Source organism: Vigna angularis, chromosome 5, assembly GCF_016808095.1.
Source record: "Vigna angularis cultivar LongXiaoDou No.4 chromosome 5, ASM1680809v1, whole genome shotgun sequence".
Taxonomy (NCBI): Eukaryota; Viridiplantae; Streptophyta; class Magnoliopsida; order Fabales; family Fabaceae; genus Vigna; species Vigna angularis.
The window spans coordinates 24087630-24107668 of NC_068974.1; the positions used below are offsets into that span (position 1 = coordinate 24087630).

General features: G+C 34.9%; 2 protein-coding genes across 3 annotated transcripts; both read right to left on the reverse strand.

The window, feature by feature from the left end:
* LOC108323702 (sec1 family domain-containing protein MIP3) lies at positions 1–9797 on the reverse strand. 2 transcript variants are annotated; one of them, XM_052877855.1, is made up of 7 exons: positions 9498–9797; positions 8092–8235; positions 6175–6324; positions 2927–3415; positions 904–2424; positions 720–788; positions 1–303 (listed from the first exon to the last, which is right to left on the reverse strand). In XM_052877855.1, the coding sequence occupies exons 1-7, from the start codon at positions 9543–9545 to the stop codon at positions 175–177; spliced, it is 2550 nt and encodes an 849-aa protein (XP_052733815.1). In that variant the 5' UTR covers positions 9546–9797; the 3' UTR covers positions 1–174. The 2 variants fall into 2 exon arrangements, with proteins under 2 accessions (XP_052733815.1, XP_052733816.1); XM_052877856.1 differs by lacking the exons at positions 8092–8235; positions 9498–9797 and adding an exon at positions 7209–7606.
* Positions 9798–11873: 2076 nt separating this feature from the next.
* On the reverse strand, positions 11874–12972 carry LOC108339312 (uncharacterized). Its single transcript, XM_017576450.2, has 4 exons — positions 12936–12972; positions 12619–12841; positions 12277–12534; positions 11874–12198 (listed from the first exon to the last, which is right to left on the reverse strand). The coding sequence occupies exons 1-4, from the start codon at positions 12970–12972 to the stop codon at positions 11874–11876; spliced, it is 843 nt and encodes a 280-aa protein (XP_017431939.2).
* Between the last annotated feature and the right edge of the window lie 7067 nt (positions 12973–20039).

Here is a 20039-nt window from a genome sequence, read left to right on the forward strand (position 1 = left end):
TTGTATATTAAAAGCCAATTTCGACTCAATTTATTAATTTCTCTTGCTTTTGATTTGGAAAGAAAGAAAATACAATTAGAACTGCCTATACAAAGTTAAAAGTTACAACATACAGGATTTAAGAAAACCAATTCAATTTAATTTCTATCTCCTATATCTTAACAGATGAACGAATTAAAAGTAACTTGAATTCCCTAGCAGTAAATCGAGCATGTCATTAGAAGTGAGAAGAGTTGTTCCACCAACTAGCAACTCAATGTCAGGTCTTCCACTTTCAGCCAATGCCTCATGAGCCTCACACACCTATGACAGTGACAAAAGTGAAAAAAAATGTCAGGTTACTGTTCTGCATACTAATCAAGGATCAGGTTTTAAATTAAACAGAACTATGTGTAAAAAAAAAAGACAACAAATGTCTCATCATTTATTAATATATATATATATATATAATAGTTTTAAAAACTTCAATTCTTTAGCAATGACAATATAAAAGGTTTTGCAATGTCAACTTATAAAAATTCATTGTTACTATGACTCTTAATTATTGTAAAAATCAACAAATTATAATTGAATAACAGATTAAAATACCTTTACATACAATGCCAATGTGTAGATTATTTACTCAAACTTTAATTCGCAATACAATGCCATATTGTTATTCACAGACATAGAGGAATAGTAAGAGAGAGAGAGGAGACAAAGGTATTCAAGAATTTCACCTCGAGCCCATTAATGCCGCCAATAACGAACACCAAAATGACATTTTGATCAGCAAGGCTTGGTTTGGCCTGCAGTATTCGTATTGACAAGAATAGAGAAAAGGTTAAAAAAAATTATTAGCATATTTGAACTGGACTACTAAAGCAACCTCCTCATAACAATAAATTAAGAAACCATAATTACCTGACCAAGGCCAAATCTTCCAAACCCACTCTTAAAGAGGCGCCCCACAGTGGAAGAATGATATTCTAACCCAGGCACGTCGTACTTTCCCAACACCCTTGTTAGTAGCTTATAAAGCAATCCTTTTCTATCCTCATCAAAATTAGCTTCCATGGTCAATGATCCATCCCTCAATGGTATATTCTTTCTTTTCAGATCAGATAACTTGTGAAGAAATTTGAAAAGATTGTCCACTCTATCACGCAACTCCAACTTCAGTTGCACATCACCATATACTTGTTCAATTTTATTGTCATCGTCACCATCTTCGTCACCCCATTTGCCCCATTGATCATCATCAAAATCATCAATATCTAGTTCCGAAGATTCTTCAGCAGTTCCCTGAGATTTTAACTTACTATCAACATTAGTTTCAAGCTCTTCTCGTAGTCCATCTAGAAATTTGAGATTTGCTACTGAAGGATTTTCTAAAAGCGCATCTACAACAGCATCTTTTAACAAATGCTCCTCTTGCCAAGAAAATGGCCCGTCAGCACCAGATGTTGGAAAATTCTCACCAGCCAATATATATCCAATGATCATCAACAGCAAAGCATCTTGCAAAGAAAGTAACCCCTTTGAGATTTCCCTTTTCCCCTTATTTACATGTGATCCCAACAGAGCACTCTTGTTGATAAGGTCACCAATTTGAATGGCAAGACTTTGACTTGTTTCTCCAGAACTTACACTCAGAATTTTCTCTGCGCTGCTAAATGCATCCCATAGGGTATAATTGGATTCTTCAAGGGCAAATAACGTGGCTGCAGCTAATTGAATAATTCCCTTGTTCCTTAGCAAAGATGATTGGTTCCTGGACAAAGCTTTGATCATAGCTTGTATCTCCGGTTTTGTAGCAACACCAGGACGAGACTTCACATTCACGGCAACATTTTCCCTGTGCAGAGTTTCTTGTAGCCATTTCTTTACCAGTAAGGCTCCATCTTTCGTTCTTCTATCTAAAATAGCTTCCAAAAGTGGCATCCCAAGGAAATTTTCAGAAGAGACAAAGGACCCAGTAAGTATCTCTGCATCAGTGTGATTAGGCTTGTCATGAATTTTCTGGCGAAGGTTAATCAAGCCAGTTAACTGAGAATCAGAATTCCACCCACACAAAAAAGCCTCAATGCTTTCTAAAAGACGATAACTGTCTATTTTCGAATCTTCTTCGTTGAGGATCCTTGCAAGTGGTATCTGAACATCTAAAGGAGCACGTTGCAGGTATAAAGAACGAAGTTTGAGTTGGCTCCCAGAACCTTTACCAGAAATTGTTCTATTTCTACGGGGCAAAGAAGAAAATATGCGGTCAACAAGTGAGTCCCCATGGCAGCAAGGAGTGAGAAGATCAAGTGTACGATCAATGAGTAACAGTCCTGCTGATCGTTTACGACGGCCTACGTCATAAAGACTAGACATGCCTGTCAAAACTTTTCCCACAGTTTTTGATATATCACCAAGGGAGAAAATTTCCACTTTCAAGTCCATCTATATCATAAACAAGACAATTAATGGTCAAGGTAAAAAATTAAAGGAGAAACAAGAAACAAAACAAAAAGTATTGCAGCTAGAGGTAAATCAGATATACTCTCAATAAAAAGCAAAGCCTTTTTCACCCTTAAATGGGATTGGCTACATGATCCAAACAATAAAATTGTGTGCTTTAAATACCAAGTTTTTGAAAAAGATTCAGAGCACGATCTATTTAAATGAGTAACACTCTTACAAGAAATTTTTTTTATTCCAGTAATCTTTTTCAGAATGGAAGTATGAGCCCCCTAGTAAAATAGAACAATATGGCATGGAGCAGCTCTATCACAGACCTATTAATATTATAATGTTCAAGATAGTCCCCAGCATTTAAATATATGAAGTACACAACATAAGAATCCTAAAAAATTAAAAAAAAACAAACAAACAAACAAATCTTGAAATAAAGTCAACAGAAATGTGCACACATTTCAGTTACAAAATGTATATAACTTGTTACCTTGGCAGCCAAATGGTAGAGAAAGTGTGCCGTAAGAGTAGCCCCTGGAGGCACATCATCGGCATCAGAGAGAAAACCAGTACTTAATGGAGGCAAACCAGGACTAATGGAATCTTCATGCCCAGATGATAAGTGTGCTTCAGCTACCAACCCTTCTGAAGGCAGAACAAATACTCGTGGTGAAATAGGACATAAAATCATGGGAAAATGATAAACAGAAACAACCAATTTCACCACTGATTCTTCAACGTAGTCTAATGAATTGTTCTCATAAAAATCTCTTCCACTTGGACTAGCTTCGAGATTAAGAACATCCTCTCCAATGGAAGGAAACTCTGAACGTCCTCCATCTTCAGTGTTAAGCTTTCCCTGTCCCGGTTTTGTCCGGGATTTCTTAACTAGTTCTTCATAATCTTGAACCAGTAAGGATTCATATTCAGGATATGCATCTGGTCCCAGAGGTGAATCAGGAAATGCTGAGTGTGCTGTCTGCATTTTTTATTAGTATTAGAAAATTCAAAAACAAAAGGAAACAATGAAGGAAGGAAATGGGTATTGGAACGAAATAACAATAAACTAGCTATCAAAATATCATTGATGGATAAAGTAATTTCATCCTTATGTTGATCATTGGTGATAAATAATGAGTTCATCCCTTTACTCCAGCAAATATAACCAGCCATCCTTATTGACAAAATTCTAGGAGAACTGATGACAATATTGCTAATTAAATAAAATACCTCATCTGCTTTTGACTTTTTGATTTATTCCCAAAACATTTTATATGTCTAAATTAACTAGAGACGACCCAACTATTTCCGAAAGATGATAATTTCTGTTTCTGTTTCTACTATAACAACATTACTTTTTTAACATACTGGAAGCCAACATTAATTAAGGGTTTGTTTGTTGCAGAAACTTCTCCGTAAGGACTTCTAGGAGAAAAAAATTAAATAAACTTTCTCAGAAGTTAAAATCAACCCATGCATAAAAACTAATTTGTAGAGGTTAACTCGTGATTTTCCTAAATTTTCATTTTTTAACTTATGCATAAGCTAATTTTAACCTACGGAGAAATTCACTTAACTCCTTACTTTTCTCTCCTAGAAATTCTAGTGGAGAAGTTTGTCCAAACAAGCCCTAAGACCACCACTAATACTATCAGTCTTTCATTAGGATAGTGTTAGATGTTAAGTTGTGTGTTTCTGTTAATTGGGCTTAGCCCATTCTGTATTTAGGGTTTAACCCTTATCTTACATTATAAATAAACTACCCTATGTGTATGCAAAACACATAAGGGAGATTTCTCCTAATCTTCTCCACTATATTTAACATGGTATCAGAGCCATGGTTAGAGCCTATCCTAGCGAGTTCTAAGTGGGCATTCTATTCTTCTATTCCACCCGCTATCGGGCCGTTATCGGACCACCCAATTTCTACTATCACGCACGAGATGTCTATACCTCGGCGTGAAGGGGGTGTGTTAGAAGTCCCACATCGACTAGAGATAAGGTCAATTCTTAGTTTATAAGTGGGTGCAAACCTCACCCTACAAGCCGATTTTGTGGGGTTGAGTTAGGCTTAAAACCCACTACTAACATGGTATCTAGAGCACAGGAATAGTTCCAGTCAACTCCACGGTCTCCGGCACCCATCACTGCCGCTGTCGTTGCAGTCTCCGGCACCCATCACCACCGTTGAGTTGCCTCTTTATAAGAGTGCAAGTGGACTCTTTGGTGATGATTTTGCCATAGAATCAAGGAAGACCACAGTGCCAGGTGAGTAAATTGCGCTAAGATATAATGGTTACATTCTAAGTTACTTTCTTTGCTTTTGTAGCTCAGTGGTGGAAGAATTATGGACATGCAACTCCCAACTTATAAAAGCTAGCAATCAAGATTTTAAGTTTGACATGTAGTTCATCGGGATGCGAGCACAATTGGAGTGTTTTTGAGCAAGTAATAAGACATGACTCATTTCATTATTATCTTATTTGTAGAGTATAGAAAGAAATTAATTCACATTTTACTTATTCATAATGCAGATTCATTCAAAGAAAAGGAATAGGCTGGACCACAAAAGGCTGCATGATTTGGTTTAGATAAAGTATAATCAACAATTTGCTCAAAGATACAATATTACGGATGCAATAGACCCTATTGTATTGAATGACATTGATGAATGTAATGAGTTGTGGGAGAAGTTGATGATAATGATAATGAAGAGGGAGAAATGAGTTGGTTTTTGATGATGATCCCACTCTTAATTGGGCAACTGTTTATGAAGCTTCAGGTATTGGAGAACCAATAGTTTATACAAGGATACAAGCAACCAATAAAAGAAAGCAACCATCAAGTGGTGGTATTTTTATTGGATCTTCTTATGCTTCTAAGAAAGGTCCAGGTGCAATTCCAACTCTAACACCAACAGGGAAGGGTAAAGAGAAAACTCAAATTGGGGTTCAGAATGAATTGCATGATAGCTCTCATTTTGAGTTTGAAAGACTACTTAACTTTGACAAGAGTCTCTCAGAAGGGGAAGAGGAAGAGGGATATGCCCCATTGGATGATAATATTGCAGACAATTATGTTGGAGAACCAATATTTATACAAGGAGACAAGCAACAAATAAAAGAAAGCAACCACTAAGTGGTGGTATTGTTATTGGATCTTCCCATGCTTCTAAGAAAGGTCCAGGGGCAACTCCAACTCCAACACCAACAGGGAAGGTTAAAGAGAAGGCTCAAATTGGGGTTCAGAATGAATTGCATGATACTCTGATTTTGAGTTTAAAAGATTACTTAACTTTGACAAGAGTCTCTTCGAAGGGGAAAAGAAGGAGGGATATTCCCCACTGGATGATAATATTGAAGACAATTATATTGGGATTGAAGAAGAATCTGATGATTAGAAACTTAATACATTTATTTTAAGATTTGTTGTTATTTTATGTTTTGAACTTCAAATTTGTGATGTTTTGCTATGATGTTATTATTATTTGAATTTTTAGACATAATATCATTACTTTTGCATTAGAATTATATGTGGTGGTATTATATTTCTTTTGACTGCAATTATGGTTCTGTTATAACTTTATAAAGGATTTTTGGGTCGCCAATATTTTCCGTTGTCTGATATTGATAACACTGGTCAACAACATTAAATGTATAAAACATGGAAAATAAGTAAAAGGAGAGCCAAGGAGGGAAATAGAAAAAGGGAAAAAGAGATGTAATTGCAGATAAGCACCTCTGAGATAGATGTAAATATAATACAATGACGAACAACTTGATGTGTGCTCAGGCAACGTAAAATATACCGGTGAGCATCACTTAGTAGACTTGATGTGATAACCACAAGTTTCCTCGCAGGATCAGAATTTGAGTTCCAATCAACCACCTAAACAAGGAAACATTAATAAAAGTAGATCATGATACACGTGGCCAACCTAAAGTAGTCATAGAATATTATAGTACAAACAATTCAGGAGCATGCAGAAATCTGAGCCAGCAGATGAAAGAATGTCTCCACATGGTTCCATACAGCATCAACTGTAAATTTACTAAGAAAAAGGATGGAATCATGGAATGGATAAAGAATAAACTCTATAAGGGAATTCTATATCCTACAAATGCTCTTACTCTCTTTTACAGAAAGTATTTATACTTCCAAGATATTAAATACATTTACTTTTCATCCAATACTTTCCATGAAAGGTAGGAGGAGGATTAAGAATTATTCAATTCTATAACATCATTATCCATGAACATTAAAAAACACAATTTTTTTATGTTCAAACACAATTTGTCTTAATTTCAAGAAGAAAAATAACCAGAGGTGGACCTAGAACTTTGTCTCAAGGGCGGTTAAAAAAAAAAAAACACTACTAAAAGAATATTTAAATTTTCACATGCATAACATGTGCAAGAATTTAACATATAAATAATATTTTTATTATGAATAAAACACATAAATATATTTACTATTGAGTATAAAAACAGTATAATACAAGAAACAGATTAGATAAATGGTGTGTTGGGGTGTTCACAAAATAATCTTTATAATCATTTAAATAAAAAATAAATAAATGAAGGTGACCATGACCCCACCAGGTCACCCCCTCCATCTGCATCTGAATCATAGCTCAAAGCCTTAAACATGCAAAAGAGAAATTCAATTTCATTGTATATCGTTATCCTCAAAGCAACCGTGAAATAAGCACCCAAGTGGCCACAAATAAAATTTCACGTATGGTATGGGTACAGAGGCACCACGGAACATACAGGCATTTGTCTTAACACAAATACACCATAGCAAACGAGCTGACAAAGCCATGCTTCTGCATAGTAGATTATCAAGACAAACTCAATCCACCGTGCAATAAACCTTCAAATGATGAATTGCCTTTGCTACTTTGCTTGGCTACGCAAGACCAGATGAAAAACTTCAAAAAGTTTATCCACCCTTTGTAACACTTCCATAAGTATCAAGAAGGGGAAGAAATAAAAGGGAATACTGGATAGGCATGCCTGAGTGAGAATCCAACCATGAAAAGCAGTATAAAATCAATTCCTATTATTCAAGCACATGACGCATTCAGATCATTCCATCTCAAAAGGACTTGACCCATGAAAAGAAGGAATACAATATTTACAAATGACAATGGGTATTAACATGTTCCCTACAACAAGGAGAAAAGGCAAGAATAATGTTAAAATTGAAAAATAGAAAGCCTTGGACGATTTTATTGACAATTCAGTAAGTAACCTTTATCTTAATATTTAAATCAAGGAATTCAGAATTATTAATAGAAAAATGCATTTTGGTAATTATTACTAGGTGAATTATAGATATTCATCACTTAACTACACTCAAACTTGTCTAAAGCTGATACATACCCTACCTACATTCACTGATATAACATAGGAATTAATGGGCTCCAAACTTTGGCAAAGGGGAAGAATTCATTAAGTGAAAATCCAAACACAGATCACCAAAAATTGTTGATTCCATTTCATAGCCTCTGATGTAATATTTTTCAAAACAGAAAAATACTTCAAATTTTATAGTAATTAAATCAATCATTGAGATAATTAAATCTTGGTAGTTCACAGAAAGAATAGAGAGACAACTAGGGCAACAATGTAACATGAAACTAGCACTTACAACATCAAGTGCACACATGTTTTCCAAACTGCAAATAGCCCGTGCTCCAAGTGCAAGAAGTATGGGATAGGCCCCCAAAAATTGGAAACTTTCTGTAGATCCAGCATCTAAATAAACAGTAGCATCTTGAATATGCTCAGCTATCTGGAAAAATGGGCACAACTAATATTAATGAAAAAAATAAAAGGAAAAGGATCACATGGTTACAGTTGTAACATGTACAATGGGTAATATTTTCAGAAGAAAATTCAAATTCACAAGTACAGTATAAGATGCTTTGCGGCAACTATATTGGGCTCAAATCTACAAGTGAATAACTTTACTTAATGTTAAAGAGAAGAAAACAATGAGCTACTCCATCATAAGCACAAAATTAAGAAAATAAATATAGATTTTGGATGAAACACAACAGTAAAGCATTCTAAAAGCTATCTTCCCTGGAGCTATATAAACATAGCCAACATCATTTCTTCCAATCTCAATATTAGAATTAGTTCTGTGACAACTTATTGCCTTTTGGGATAAATGTTCTTGCTAATGGAGATCCACTGATACAGCTCCCAAAAAAGGGTTTTAAAAAATAGTGAATTACTCTTATACTCCCTAATATTTTTTTCAAAAGTGCACACAGCACCCCTTATTGCCTTTTGGGATAAATGTTCTTGCTAATGGAGATCCACTGATACAGCTCCCAAAAAAGGGTTTTAAAAAATAGTGAATTACTCTTATACTCCCTAATATTTTTTTCAAAAGTGCACACAGCACCCCTAATTTTATAACATTTACAACAACCATGATGTAATGTTTTTCAAACAAACAAGAAAAGTCAGTGTAATGTACAAGGAATATAACTGTAATGTTTATCAAACAATTAAGAGCCTTCGTGTAGAGACAAGAAAGGAGGGGTATTATGTATAATCTGAAAAAATCTTAAACCACAATCATGTCTACAATTTCCAACAATATGGAATATAACAACAAAAGCACATAGGCAGTTTAAAACCTTGCTCCCAAATCCATACCATAACTCTTAAAGGTCAAAATAACTTCTCAAATCGCATTAAACTAAACCTGGTTCATAGCTCTTCTTCTAAAAATGGTTGCTCAAGTTTAATCTAGGTATCCAAGGGCACTAACATAGACCAAGATACATCCATCTAATCCCTTCCACTGTTTAATTTGGCTAATAAAGTAAAGAAAACTTCACCAGAAGAACACTACATGCATCAAAACATGCATTTCAATATTCCTTTATTCTACATACAACTTACATCCAATTGGTTCTTAATTTTGCGAAATTAAGAAAAGTTAAAATCATAATCATTGCAGAGCCCTACTGAATCATTCCGCAAAATCAGAAACAGGCATAAAACTGAAGGTATTCTACTTCGGAAGGCTTGTGCTACCTGTCTAATAGAATCGATGCAACATTTGATAACATCAACTGTAGCCATTTCTTATTCTCTATAACCTCTCCTCCAGCGGAACGTGATTTTCTTCGAAATCGCAAAATCCCAAACCACCCAGCGTTCAATGGAGTTAAAACTTCACTCGCCTCCAACAAATCACGCTTGGGGTGTTTGAGAAAACGCCGTTTTGTAATCAGAATTTGGGATTAGAGGCAGATCTTACTGCTCCTTCACTCTTTAGTGATTTCTTCCCTCTCCTTTCCCTCTGTTCACCAACTCTGTTTTTTTTTCTTTTTTTTATTCATTTTAATAATTGTGCAGCAAAGTATTTAAAAGATTGCATTTTACAAAACATAAAATTAATTTTAATCCCGAAAATAATATAAAAGTGTTATATTAATATTTTTTTAACATTTTTAAAAGAGTACCCTCTCAAATATGGTAAAAGTTTATATAATCCATAAAAACTATATTTATTATATATAAAAAATAATAAGACTTTCTTTTTTTATTTTATTTTTATTTTTACCCTTCAAGTTATCATTTTATTTAAATTTAACTCACTTTTCAAATTAACTATTCTTTTAAAATTAAGTGTTTTTTTATTTTATTTTTTTAAATTAGATAAGTAAAAATCACCTATTAAATAAATAAAAATAATCTACAAAATAGATAAAATCTATCTACTAAAATTTTGGTTTAATCATTCAGAAAGTCCCTTTTTTGGAGCAGAATCTCAATTTCGTCCCTTATTTTTTCAGTTTCTCAATTGGATTCAAATTTTTTGAAAATTGCAACAATTGGGCCTCAACCATTAAATTGGGCCCAACGGCGTTAGGCTGTGTTTGACATGGCACGCTGGATCCCGTTTTGTAATTGACGTGTAACGCTGGATCCCGATTCGTAATTGACGTGGCACGCTGGGGTGAATTTTTGAATTCACGTGTCTGATTGATGTGCATTTAGGTTTTTAATTAAAAAAACAACTTGGTAAAGTGTGGGAGAAAAGTTGAAGGGAGATAAATTTGTATAAATGTGTGCTTGAATCCCGAGTTTTCATTGAGCTTGTTCTTCTTTGAAGGTGGATAAGTTCGTTGTGGTTGAAGATGGCCCATCCTTGTTCGTCTTCGTCATGTAGTGGGTGGCGAAAGGAAGACGATAATGTGGTCTGTGTTGGTGGTCGAGGAGGATGTAGCAGTGGTGGTTCGTTTTGCTATTGTGGGATGAAATGTGTTGTGAGAACTGCGAGAACATCTAAGAACAGAGGCAAGCAATTTTGGGGCTGCCCTAAGTTCAAGGTAAGGTTTTTTTGTTGTTGTTTTTTTAGTTGGAGGCTGTCGTAATTGATGTTTTCTTCTCTCAGAATGGTGGTGAAGATGGTGGTTGCAATTACTTCAGATGGTGTGCTGATGATGGGACTGTGGAAAGGGAAACCAGTGTAAAGCGTGAAGGCAAGACTAAGACTTTGTTGAACAGAGAAGCAATGGAAAGTGGATGGAAGACTATAAGTGATTTAGACTTGTCAGTGAAGAAATTGGAAAATAGGCTTAACGTGTTCTTAGGGATTGTTTGTGTTCTTTGTGTTGTGAATATGATTGTAGTTACACTAGTGTTGTGTCGTTCATAGAAGTGTTTTGATTGTAATTATGATGGAATGTACTCAGGATGCACTGAAGCAAAGTTATTTTGACTTCAAAAGTTTGTAACTTTTGGTAGGAAGTAATGCAAAGTATTGTTTGTAAGTTCTGGCCAAGCATATAACGTGATTTCTTAGTGAAGTGATAAAAACAACCATGATTAGTCAAATATATCATTAAAACAGAATAAAGCATTAACCCAGAATACAAATATACAAGGCTGTGTTTTCAATAGCAGAAGCAAAATAACCATTAAACCAAAATAACACTAAAACCAGAATTTCAACCACAACAAAATAACCCTTAAACCAGAATTTTCAATGTGTTTTCAAAAGCAGAAGCACAATAACAGTGATTGTATGAAGCAGAATGTTGCATGTTTTTGCTACATGTACTACTTGTAGCCTTAAACTATTACAAAAGTGCCTTACAAAAGCAGTAAGGTGTTTTCTACCCTTAAACTATTACAAAAGTGCATTCCTACAGTGTACTAGGCTTCAGGTTGTGTCTGATGTGCTATTTCAGATTGTTGAGTGGATGGAGGTCCTGCTTGGGTGGCTGAAGGTCCTGCTTGGGTGGCTGAAGGTCTTGCTTGGGTGGCTGAAGGTCCTGCTTGGGTGGCTGATGGGCAACGACTTCTGTTATGGCCATGTTCCCTACATATGCCACATCTTTTTCGTAACCCAGATTTGGTCATTCTTGAATCATCCTTCCTCATTTCTCATTGCTCTAGTCTTCATTTTCTTTTTGGTCTTCCAAGCAATACTCTTTTGTGTGGAGGAGACACATCAGGATATGGAGTTATGTTCCACATGTTGGCTCCATTTATGGGATATATAATTGATGAATATGTCTCCTCATATGTGGACTTCATGTAGCAAGGGTCAATAAATTGTTCTCCATCAATGTTGAGGAACTTCATAGCAGCTAATGAATGACAACAGGGAATTCCAGTGATCATCCAAGTTCTGCATGTGCATGAGGAGTCATCTATGTTCACTACGAACTTATCTCCACTGTTGGACATGTGACGAACTTCAAATAGCTTGTTGCCTGACCAACTGTGTAGAAGAAGACAACAATAATTATCAACCACATTAGTTAATTAACATAACAAACAAATCATTAATGGAATTTACCTAGGAATCCAACTTTTAGTTAACTGGGATTCCTTTCTAAATCTGGATTGGATCTTGGGAGAAATGGATCCAGTAAATGATGATATCCTTGACCTGTTCTTGGCCCATCTTTGCATGATGTACAGCCGTATCTCCTCCAACAAGGTAATAATGGGTTTACTCCTGGTAGTTAGGAGGACACTATTGAAGCCCTCACTCATATTGTTAACTAAGGTGTCACATTTAGCTCTTGAAGTGAACCTTGATCTTGACCAATACCTACAACAAATAATAAAATAATTGTTAACATTATATCAGTCCTCTGATGTTTCTCAAATAACCTGCAACAAATAATAAAATAACCTTGGAGGGATGGCAATTAAATGCTTATAAGCATCTTTGTTCAGTCCTCTGATGTTTCTCATTTCCATCTCCCAGGTTTGTGGGTATGTGGCTGTAGCTGCCCTCCACATTAAACGTTTGAGGTTTTTTCCAGGGAATTTCTTCCTGAAGTTGGCATACAAATGCCTCACACAAAACCTTTGCTCAACTCCAGGAAGCATTCCTGTATTGCTGGAAGAAGACCCTGCAATACAAATATACAAGTAAAGAATACAGGCAACCAATACTTGAGGGCCTAAAGTTCAAATGTACAAGTACAAATTAATGATGACTATTACCTTTTGCTGGTTTGATATGAAGGTAAATGAAGAACATTTTTCAGCCCCTCCAAGGTCATCTATCAATAGTTCCAAGAACCACCTCTAGGAATCCTTGTTCTCAACTTCAACAACACAATACGCAATAGGCAACATCTGCTCATTTCCATCTCTGCCCACAGCTGTTAATAACTCACCACCGTACTTACCTTTCAAAAATGCTCCATCTAAACCAATAATTGGCCTGCATGATAGAAAACTGTCTTTGCATCCCTTTAGACATACATAAAATCTCTTGAAAAGGACTTCACCCCCTACATCCTCAACCTTTACTTTCACCGTTGAGCCTGGATTTTTTGCAACCAACTCATGGGCATAATCATATAACCTTTTATACTGTTCTTTGAAAGACCCATCAATATGCTTTGTTGCTATGTTTTTGGCCCTATAAGCAATACACCTTGAAATACCAATGTTCCATTTCCTTTGAATTTTTTCCCTTATATCCACACCCTTAACTGTTGGATTCTCTCTAACTGTTTTCTCTAACTTCTTGCTCAACCACTTGGCATCAATTAATTTAAGGTTGAACTCCCTGGTGCAGGTATGGTTGTCCAGCATAGTTCTCAGTTGCCATGTTTTGACTGCCTTCATATAAGCACAATACAACTTCCATGGGCATTTACCTTTTGCACCCAAACACTTGAACCTCATTCTTTCTTTATCATTCTTAACAAACTTAATATTTCTTCCATTATCCAAGGAATAACTTTTAATAGCATCCAAAATGTCTTGTTTTTCAGCAAAATATGTCCCAACTTCCCACTTGAAGTCAACCATACTTTTTGGCAAAACAAATGTTGCAAAACTCCCATAACCCTCTACATCGGTATTGTCTTCATCACTGTCTGCTGCACTAATTAATTGTTCAGATTCCCACTCATCATCTGACAAACCTCTATCATTCCCACCCTCTACATTAACATCAAACATGCTGTCAGAACTCCCACTGGAATATGGTCCACTAAAGTCATTTGACACACTTTGGACTTCCATTGGAATATTTCCCTCTAAATCTGCATGTATATCATCATCTATATCACAACCAACATTGACATCAACAAGCCCCTCCAACCACTCACTATTTCCATCAAAAGAGGAATTCCAACTTCGGATTTCCACATCTTCTTCAACTTCATTCATTTCTTCACCTTCATCTTCACCATCACCACCAACTTCTTCAACTCCATGCACCTCTTCCTCCACAACAGCCTCAACTTCCACTTCTCCATCAACATCACCCATTTCTTCTAACACACCAGGAACTTCTTCAACTTCATGCACCTCTTCCTCCATAACAACATCAACTTCCACTTCTCCATCAACATCACCCATATGTCCTTCTAACACACCACCAACTTCTTCAACTTGATACACCTCTTCCTCCACAACAGCCTGAACTTCCACTTCTCCATCAACGTCACTTATCTCTTCCAATACACCACCAACTTCATCAAGTCCATGGACCTCTTCCTCAACAACAGCCTGAACTTCCACTTGCCCATCAACATCACCCATCTCTTCCAACACAACATCAACTTGTTGGAGTCCATTTCCCTCTTCCTCCATAACAGCCTCAACTTGGACTTGCTCTTCACCCATCTCTTGCTGTTCACCATCAACATCAGTCATCTCTTCAACTTGTCCTTCATCATTACCAACATTTTCCACCATATGTATGACTTGGGGTTCAAAAACAGGGTGTATCACAAACACATGCACCTCACCATTCAGCCTAGCTAAATTACCCATATGCATGGCACCAGTGTCATCACACAAACACTCTAACTTATCATCCAACACTGAAGCCCCTCCTACAGAGTACCACAGATCTTTAAGCCCATCGTATCCCAAACCTTTCACTACACTAACAACCACGAAATAACTCCAAACATCTAGGTCAAACAAAAACCTAGATGTCTCCCCCTCTTCATACTTAAGCTTCCCATCATTAACTAATTTCCCTCCATGGTGAAAGACAACCTCCATATCCTCGACCATGACGCAAAACACTATATATGTGTTTTTACACACCTATAATGCAATCACATGACGACAAAACATGTATTAACACCATAAACAAAACGCACTCACACACACAGAGAAAAACAACTTTAAACATGGGGGACCACTACAACGCAATAAAAAATGAAACACAATACAACCATAGGGACCACAACCCAACATCGCAATAAAAATAACACAACATATGACCTCTGTAATCAATAATCAATACAAAACCAAACTTATACTGACTTGGCCACTCGAGATTCCAGCGGAACAAGGTCCCACAACTTTAACCACGACGACAAAAGCACGCTCTCTGTCAACGTCAACTTCGATTAAACCCTAAATCCCCAATTTCATACCCCAATTTGTGAATTTCATGGACCTTTGCACGAACCCTACAAGAACCCCTCAATCTCAGAACAAACTTCTCCCAATCCCTAATTCCATAAAATTGAATCTCAATCCCAATCCTTATATTTCATTCGTACTTTCCTTTTCTTTGTATTTTAAAAAATATAATTATCCATGTCAATTAAGGTGCCCTTACTTACGCTTGCCACGTCAATTACAAAACGGGATCCAGCGTGCCACGTCAAACACAGCCTAACGCCGTTAGGTCCAATTTCACGGTTGGGACCCAATTGTTGCAATTTTCAAAAAATTTGGATCCAATTGAGAAACTGAAAAATAAGGGACGAAATTGAGATTCTGCTCCAAAAAAGGGACTTTCTGAATGATTAAACCTAAAATTATTTATATTTTTTTTTATAATTTTGATTTCATTATTTTTTTTATCACAAAAAGTAATACACATGATGTTTACTAGTATATATTAAGTTAGTATTATCCAAATTTTTATTAATATTTTTTAAAAATTTATTAATATATATTTAAAATATATTAAATTATATAAATATTTTAATTAATTATTGTTTGATTGATATATTTAATTAAATAAACTAAAATAATTATTATATTTATACTGAAATACATACATTATGTATTATTTTTCTTTTATTATAGAAAAAGTTTCATTAAATTATAAAATAATGTTAAATTATTGAAATAAAAAGTACTAGAAAATTATAAAATAATCTTTATAATTTTTTTATTGTCTAAATGACTTTTTATTATGAGTAATTATTTAAATTATGAAAAAATAGTTATTAAAAACATAAAATTGACAAAAAGAAATTGTGTATATAAAAAAGTGAATTATCTTTATTGACACTAATAGTACAGATGTTACATGTTTAGATGTAGAAACATATAGATGTAATTTGTATCTCTTTTTTTATTGTAACTAATTAATGTAGTTTAGAAAAAAAGTTAACATTAAATAAATAATCAATTAAAAGTAAAAGAATAATATAATTATTTTGATTTAAAAAATAGTTACATTTAAATAAATAATTATATAAAGAGCAAAATAATAAGATAATTATTTTAGTGTAATCAAACAATTTTTTAAATGGATAAAATTGAAAAAAAGTTTAAACCCTTAAATGGTCATCGTATTTGTTAAATAATCTCAATTCGGTCCTCTCATTTAAAACACTCTCAATTGGATCCTAAATTTTGTAAATTAGTAACAATTAAGCTCTTTTCGTTCACTGGTAAGAAACGACGTCAAGACATGCTCATGTGGTGTATATTAGACATGTTGATCTGGATTATTTTATTATGTGGAAATAAAAAATAAACTATGATGTATCTCCTTCATCATGTCACCGCAAATTTCGCGCTACCGTCATCTCCATCGGACCACCGCGACTCCACCATGTTCGTTTCAATCACCATCGCGAGCAGCATCTTTCACGTGTTGCGCACCCATCAGTTTCATCACACACAGCAGCGTTGCCATTCAGCCATCGTGACGAAACCCTAATCGCAGAAATTGTGAGTTCCACCATTGCACCATGATCGCGCCTCCATGAAGACCTGAAAACTAGAAAACTCAGATTGCGAAAAGCCCCAAATCGCAACCAAGACGCGAACCAGAGAAGTGCCATCATGGTCTCATGTCTTCATTCCTCTGCTACCATGAATCATCTTCGCGTACCTGCATAAACCAAATCGCGAGAATGGCGCCACCCAAATCGTGCAATTGTAGCGGCCATGGAGCATCCAGTTCCATCATCACGCACCTGCAATCATAGATAACCCAAAACCAGAAAAACCCAGAGAAACACAAATTGAAACCCTAAGTCGCGAGTTCGCAAGCTCCTTACCGCAAAATCATCAACATCGTTGTTAATCACCAATAAAACCCAAATCGCACTCTAACCTACAAGGAAAAGGAAACCTTAGTTTGAAATCCCCATGCAATCCTCCTTCATAGCGAGCTTAATCGCGCCACCAATGCCTCTCCATTGAGCCAATGGCGAATCACCTACAAACTGAAACCAACAAGAAATCGTGTTCTCCATTAGCTTCTTCAACCTACAAAAAGGAAAAGACCACAGAACCCACTTATGCAGTGCACCATCGTGATAGAACCAGCAACCACCAAAAAACCTTCTCCATGTCCTCGCGAAGCAAGGATCCTTTCTGCATCAGAACCCTAATTTGCGTAGGGAATTGCACGTCATAATTCACTCCACATGTAAATTATCATTATAAAACATATCAACCACTGAAATTAATAAAAATTGGCAAGTCCTCCAAAAATATTACAGCATAGTAGTTTTTGACGTCATTCCTTACCACTTAATGAAAAGGGCTTAATTGTTACTAATTTACAAAATTTAGAACCCAATTAAGACAATTTTAAACGAGAGGACCGAATTGAGATGCTTGAACAAATATGAGGATAATCCAAAATTTTAAACCCAAAAAGAATGTGTATGTAATCATTCTAAAAATAAATTATATCTATTAATAGAATTCCTGAAATTTAAAGCATTAAGTCAATCTTGTCATGTATAGATGCAAGTGTCACACATAAATAAATTCATAATGTGTAGTCTCATCTCACATTCAAATTTTATAAAGAGAGAATGTACTCTCATTTCACATTCAAATTTTACAAAAAGATAGTGTTTTTTTATCTAAGGTAGTGCTAATATGGATGGACATGACTATGTGTAACATCCTATTTAGCATGTCATTAGCATTTAACCAAATTGCTTAAATCATAATAAAAACTTAATTATGAACATAAATATCAAAACTTTTATTTAATCTCAAAATCATACAAAATTCAAAATGTAATTCATCAAATAAATCAAATTCAAATCTCCCTAATACATTATTCTAAAATGATTGTTCAAAATATAAAAAATTTTCCTTTAGAACTCTAGTGTAAGAAAAGTTATGGTTTGTTTCTCTTACCAAGAGGGGAGGGAATTGGTAATCAATAAAAACACTTTCTTTTTTGAATCTTTTTGGAAATTTTAGATGATCTTTAAATGCGCACAATAGAAATATCAAAATAATGCAATAGAGAGATTAAGGGTAGAAAACAAACACAGTTTTTTTATCCTGGTTCGGCCTCAATGCCTACATTCAGTCTCTTTCAATCAACCTTAGATTGAAAGACTTTCTACTATAAAGATTTTAAGTTTTTACAACAAGGCTTCACATAGACCACACTACCAAAATGTAAAATATCTCTCTAACTCACACCAATCTAATATAGCAAACACAAACCTTGTAGAAGAACAATCACCTTCACTATAGTAACCCTTTGAGACCCTTCTCAAAGTACCAAGAACACCAAGTTCTTCTTCCTGGCAACACGCACAGGGAAACAACACAATCCTAGATTGCTAAACAAGAATTCTAATCAGGTAAAAATACACCTTAATTGTGCAGAAATGATCAGCCAAAAGAAGTCTAATGCTAGCCTACAAGAATTCTTCAAAATCTTCAAAACCTTTGAATCTTGATTCTTGGAGCACTAGGCACACCTGTAATCTCTTTCTAAACTCTCTGATATCAGATATGAAAATCCTCAAATGATCAAAGTGTCAAAAGTTTTTAATATAGTGCGCAACATGTTATTATATAGAATTTTCCATATCAAACGCACTTTAATTGATTACTAAAATAATGTAATCAGTTATGCTTTAACAGAGTTTATACCATGATTACATTGTAACAGATTTAATCGAATACGCAAATAATGTAATCGATTGCATGTTAACAGTAAGTCAAAACGTTTGAAAATATGACCGTTATTACAATTAGACTTAGCTTGAAAATAGTTTTCAAATAATACCATACTTAATTGATTACATAAACAGTGTAATCGGTTAAGTCATACACTTAGATATTTTTGAAAACTTTTTCTTCAAAAACACATCACTACACATTTCAAACAGGTGTATGCAAAGACACAAGTTTTAATCGATTTTACACATAATGTAATCGATTTAAACTTGTGTAGTTTGCCACAGATTTAAGCACAAGCTATCTGATGAACTTAATTGATTACTAAACCAGTGTAATCGATTACTTCATACATATTTGCTTTGTGCAAGTGGCTTTAACATATGAACACATGAGAATGCATACAACAGAAGTAAACACATTTATGATCACAATGAGTATGCATATCAATCAGTTTAGCAACATATGTATCAAACATAAAGACACATTTATGTTGTTGTCACGGTAACATGTATGTGTTGTCATAATAAAAAACCAAACACATGGGAACTGGGTTTAGCACATTGATCCTTCTATCAACAATCTCCCCCTTTTTTTATGATGCACAACCATGATGCACAACCTGAAATTGTTCAAAAAGTTATATTCAACAATGTGAGATTTTGTTGATGGATTAACAAGTGTACCAAATTGCACAAGTAATATAAAATGGTAAGACCAAGATCGTATCCCAGAGGGCTCACAACACTAAACAGTTATGTGATTACTCAACTAATTAAGACTCTAAAGGACATATTTTGGGGTTTTTGAATGCAAATACAATAAAATAAATATGAATGCAATTTGATCAATTGAGGCTAAACATAAGAATGAATGGATGAAGTTGATAATATGAGATGAATATGTTGTTGGGGTTTGATTTCACCAAGTTTACTCTCATGT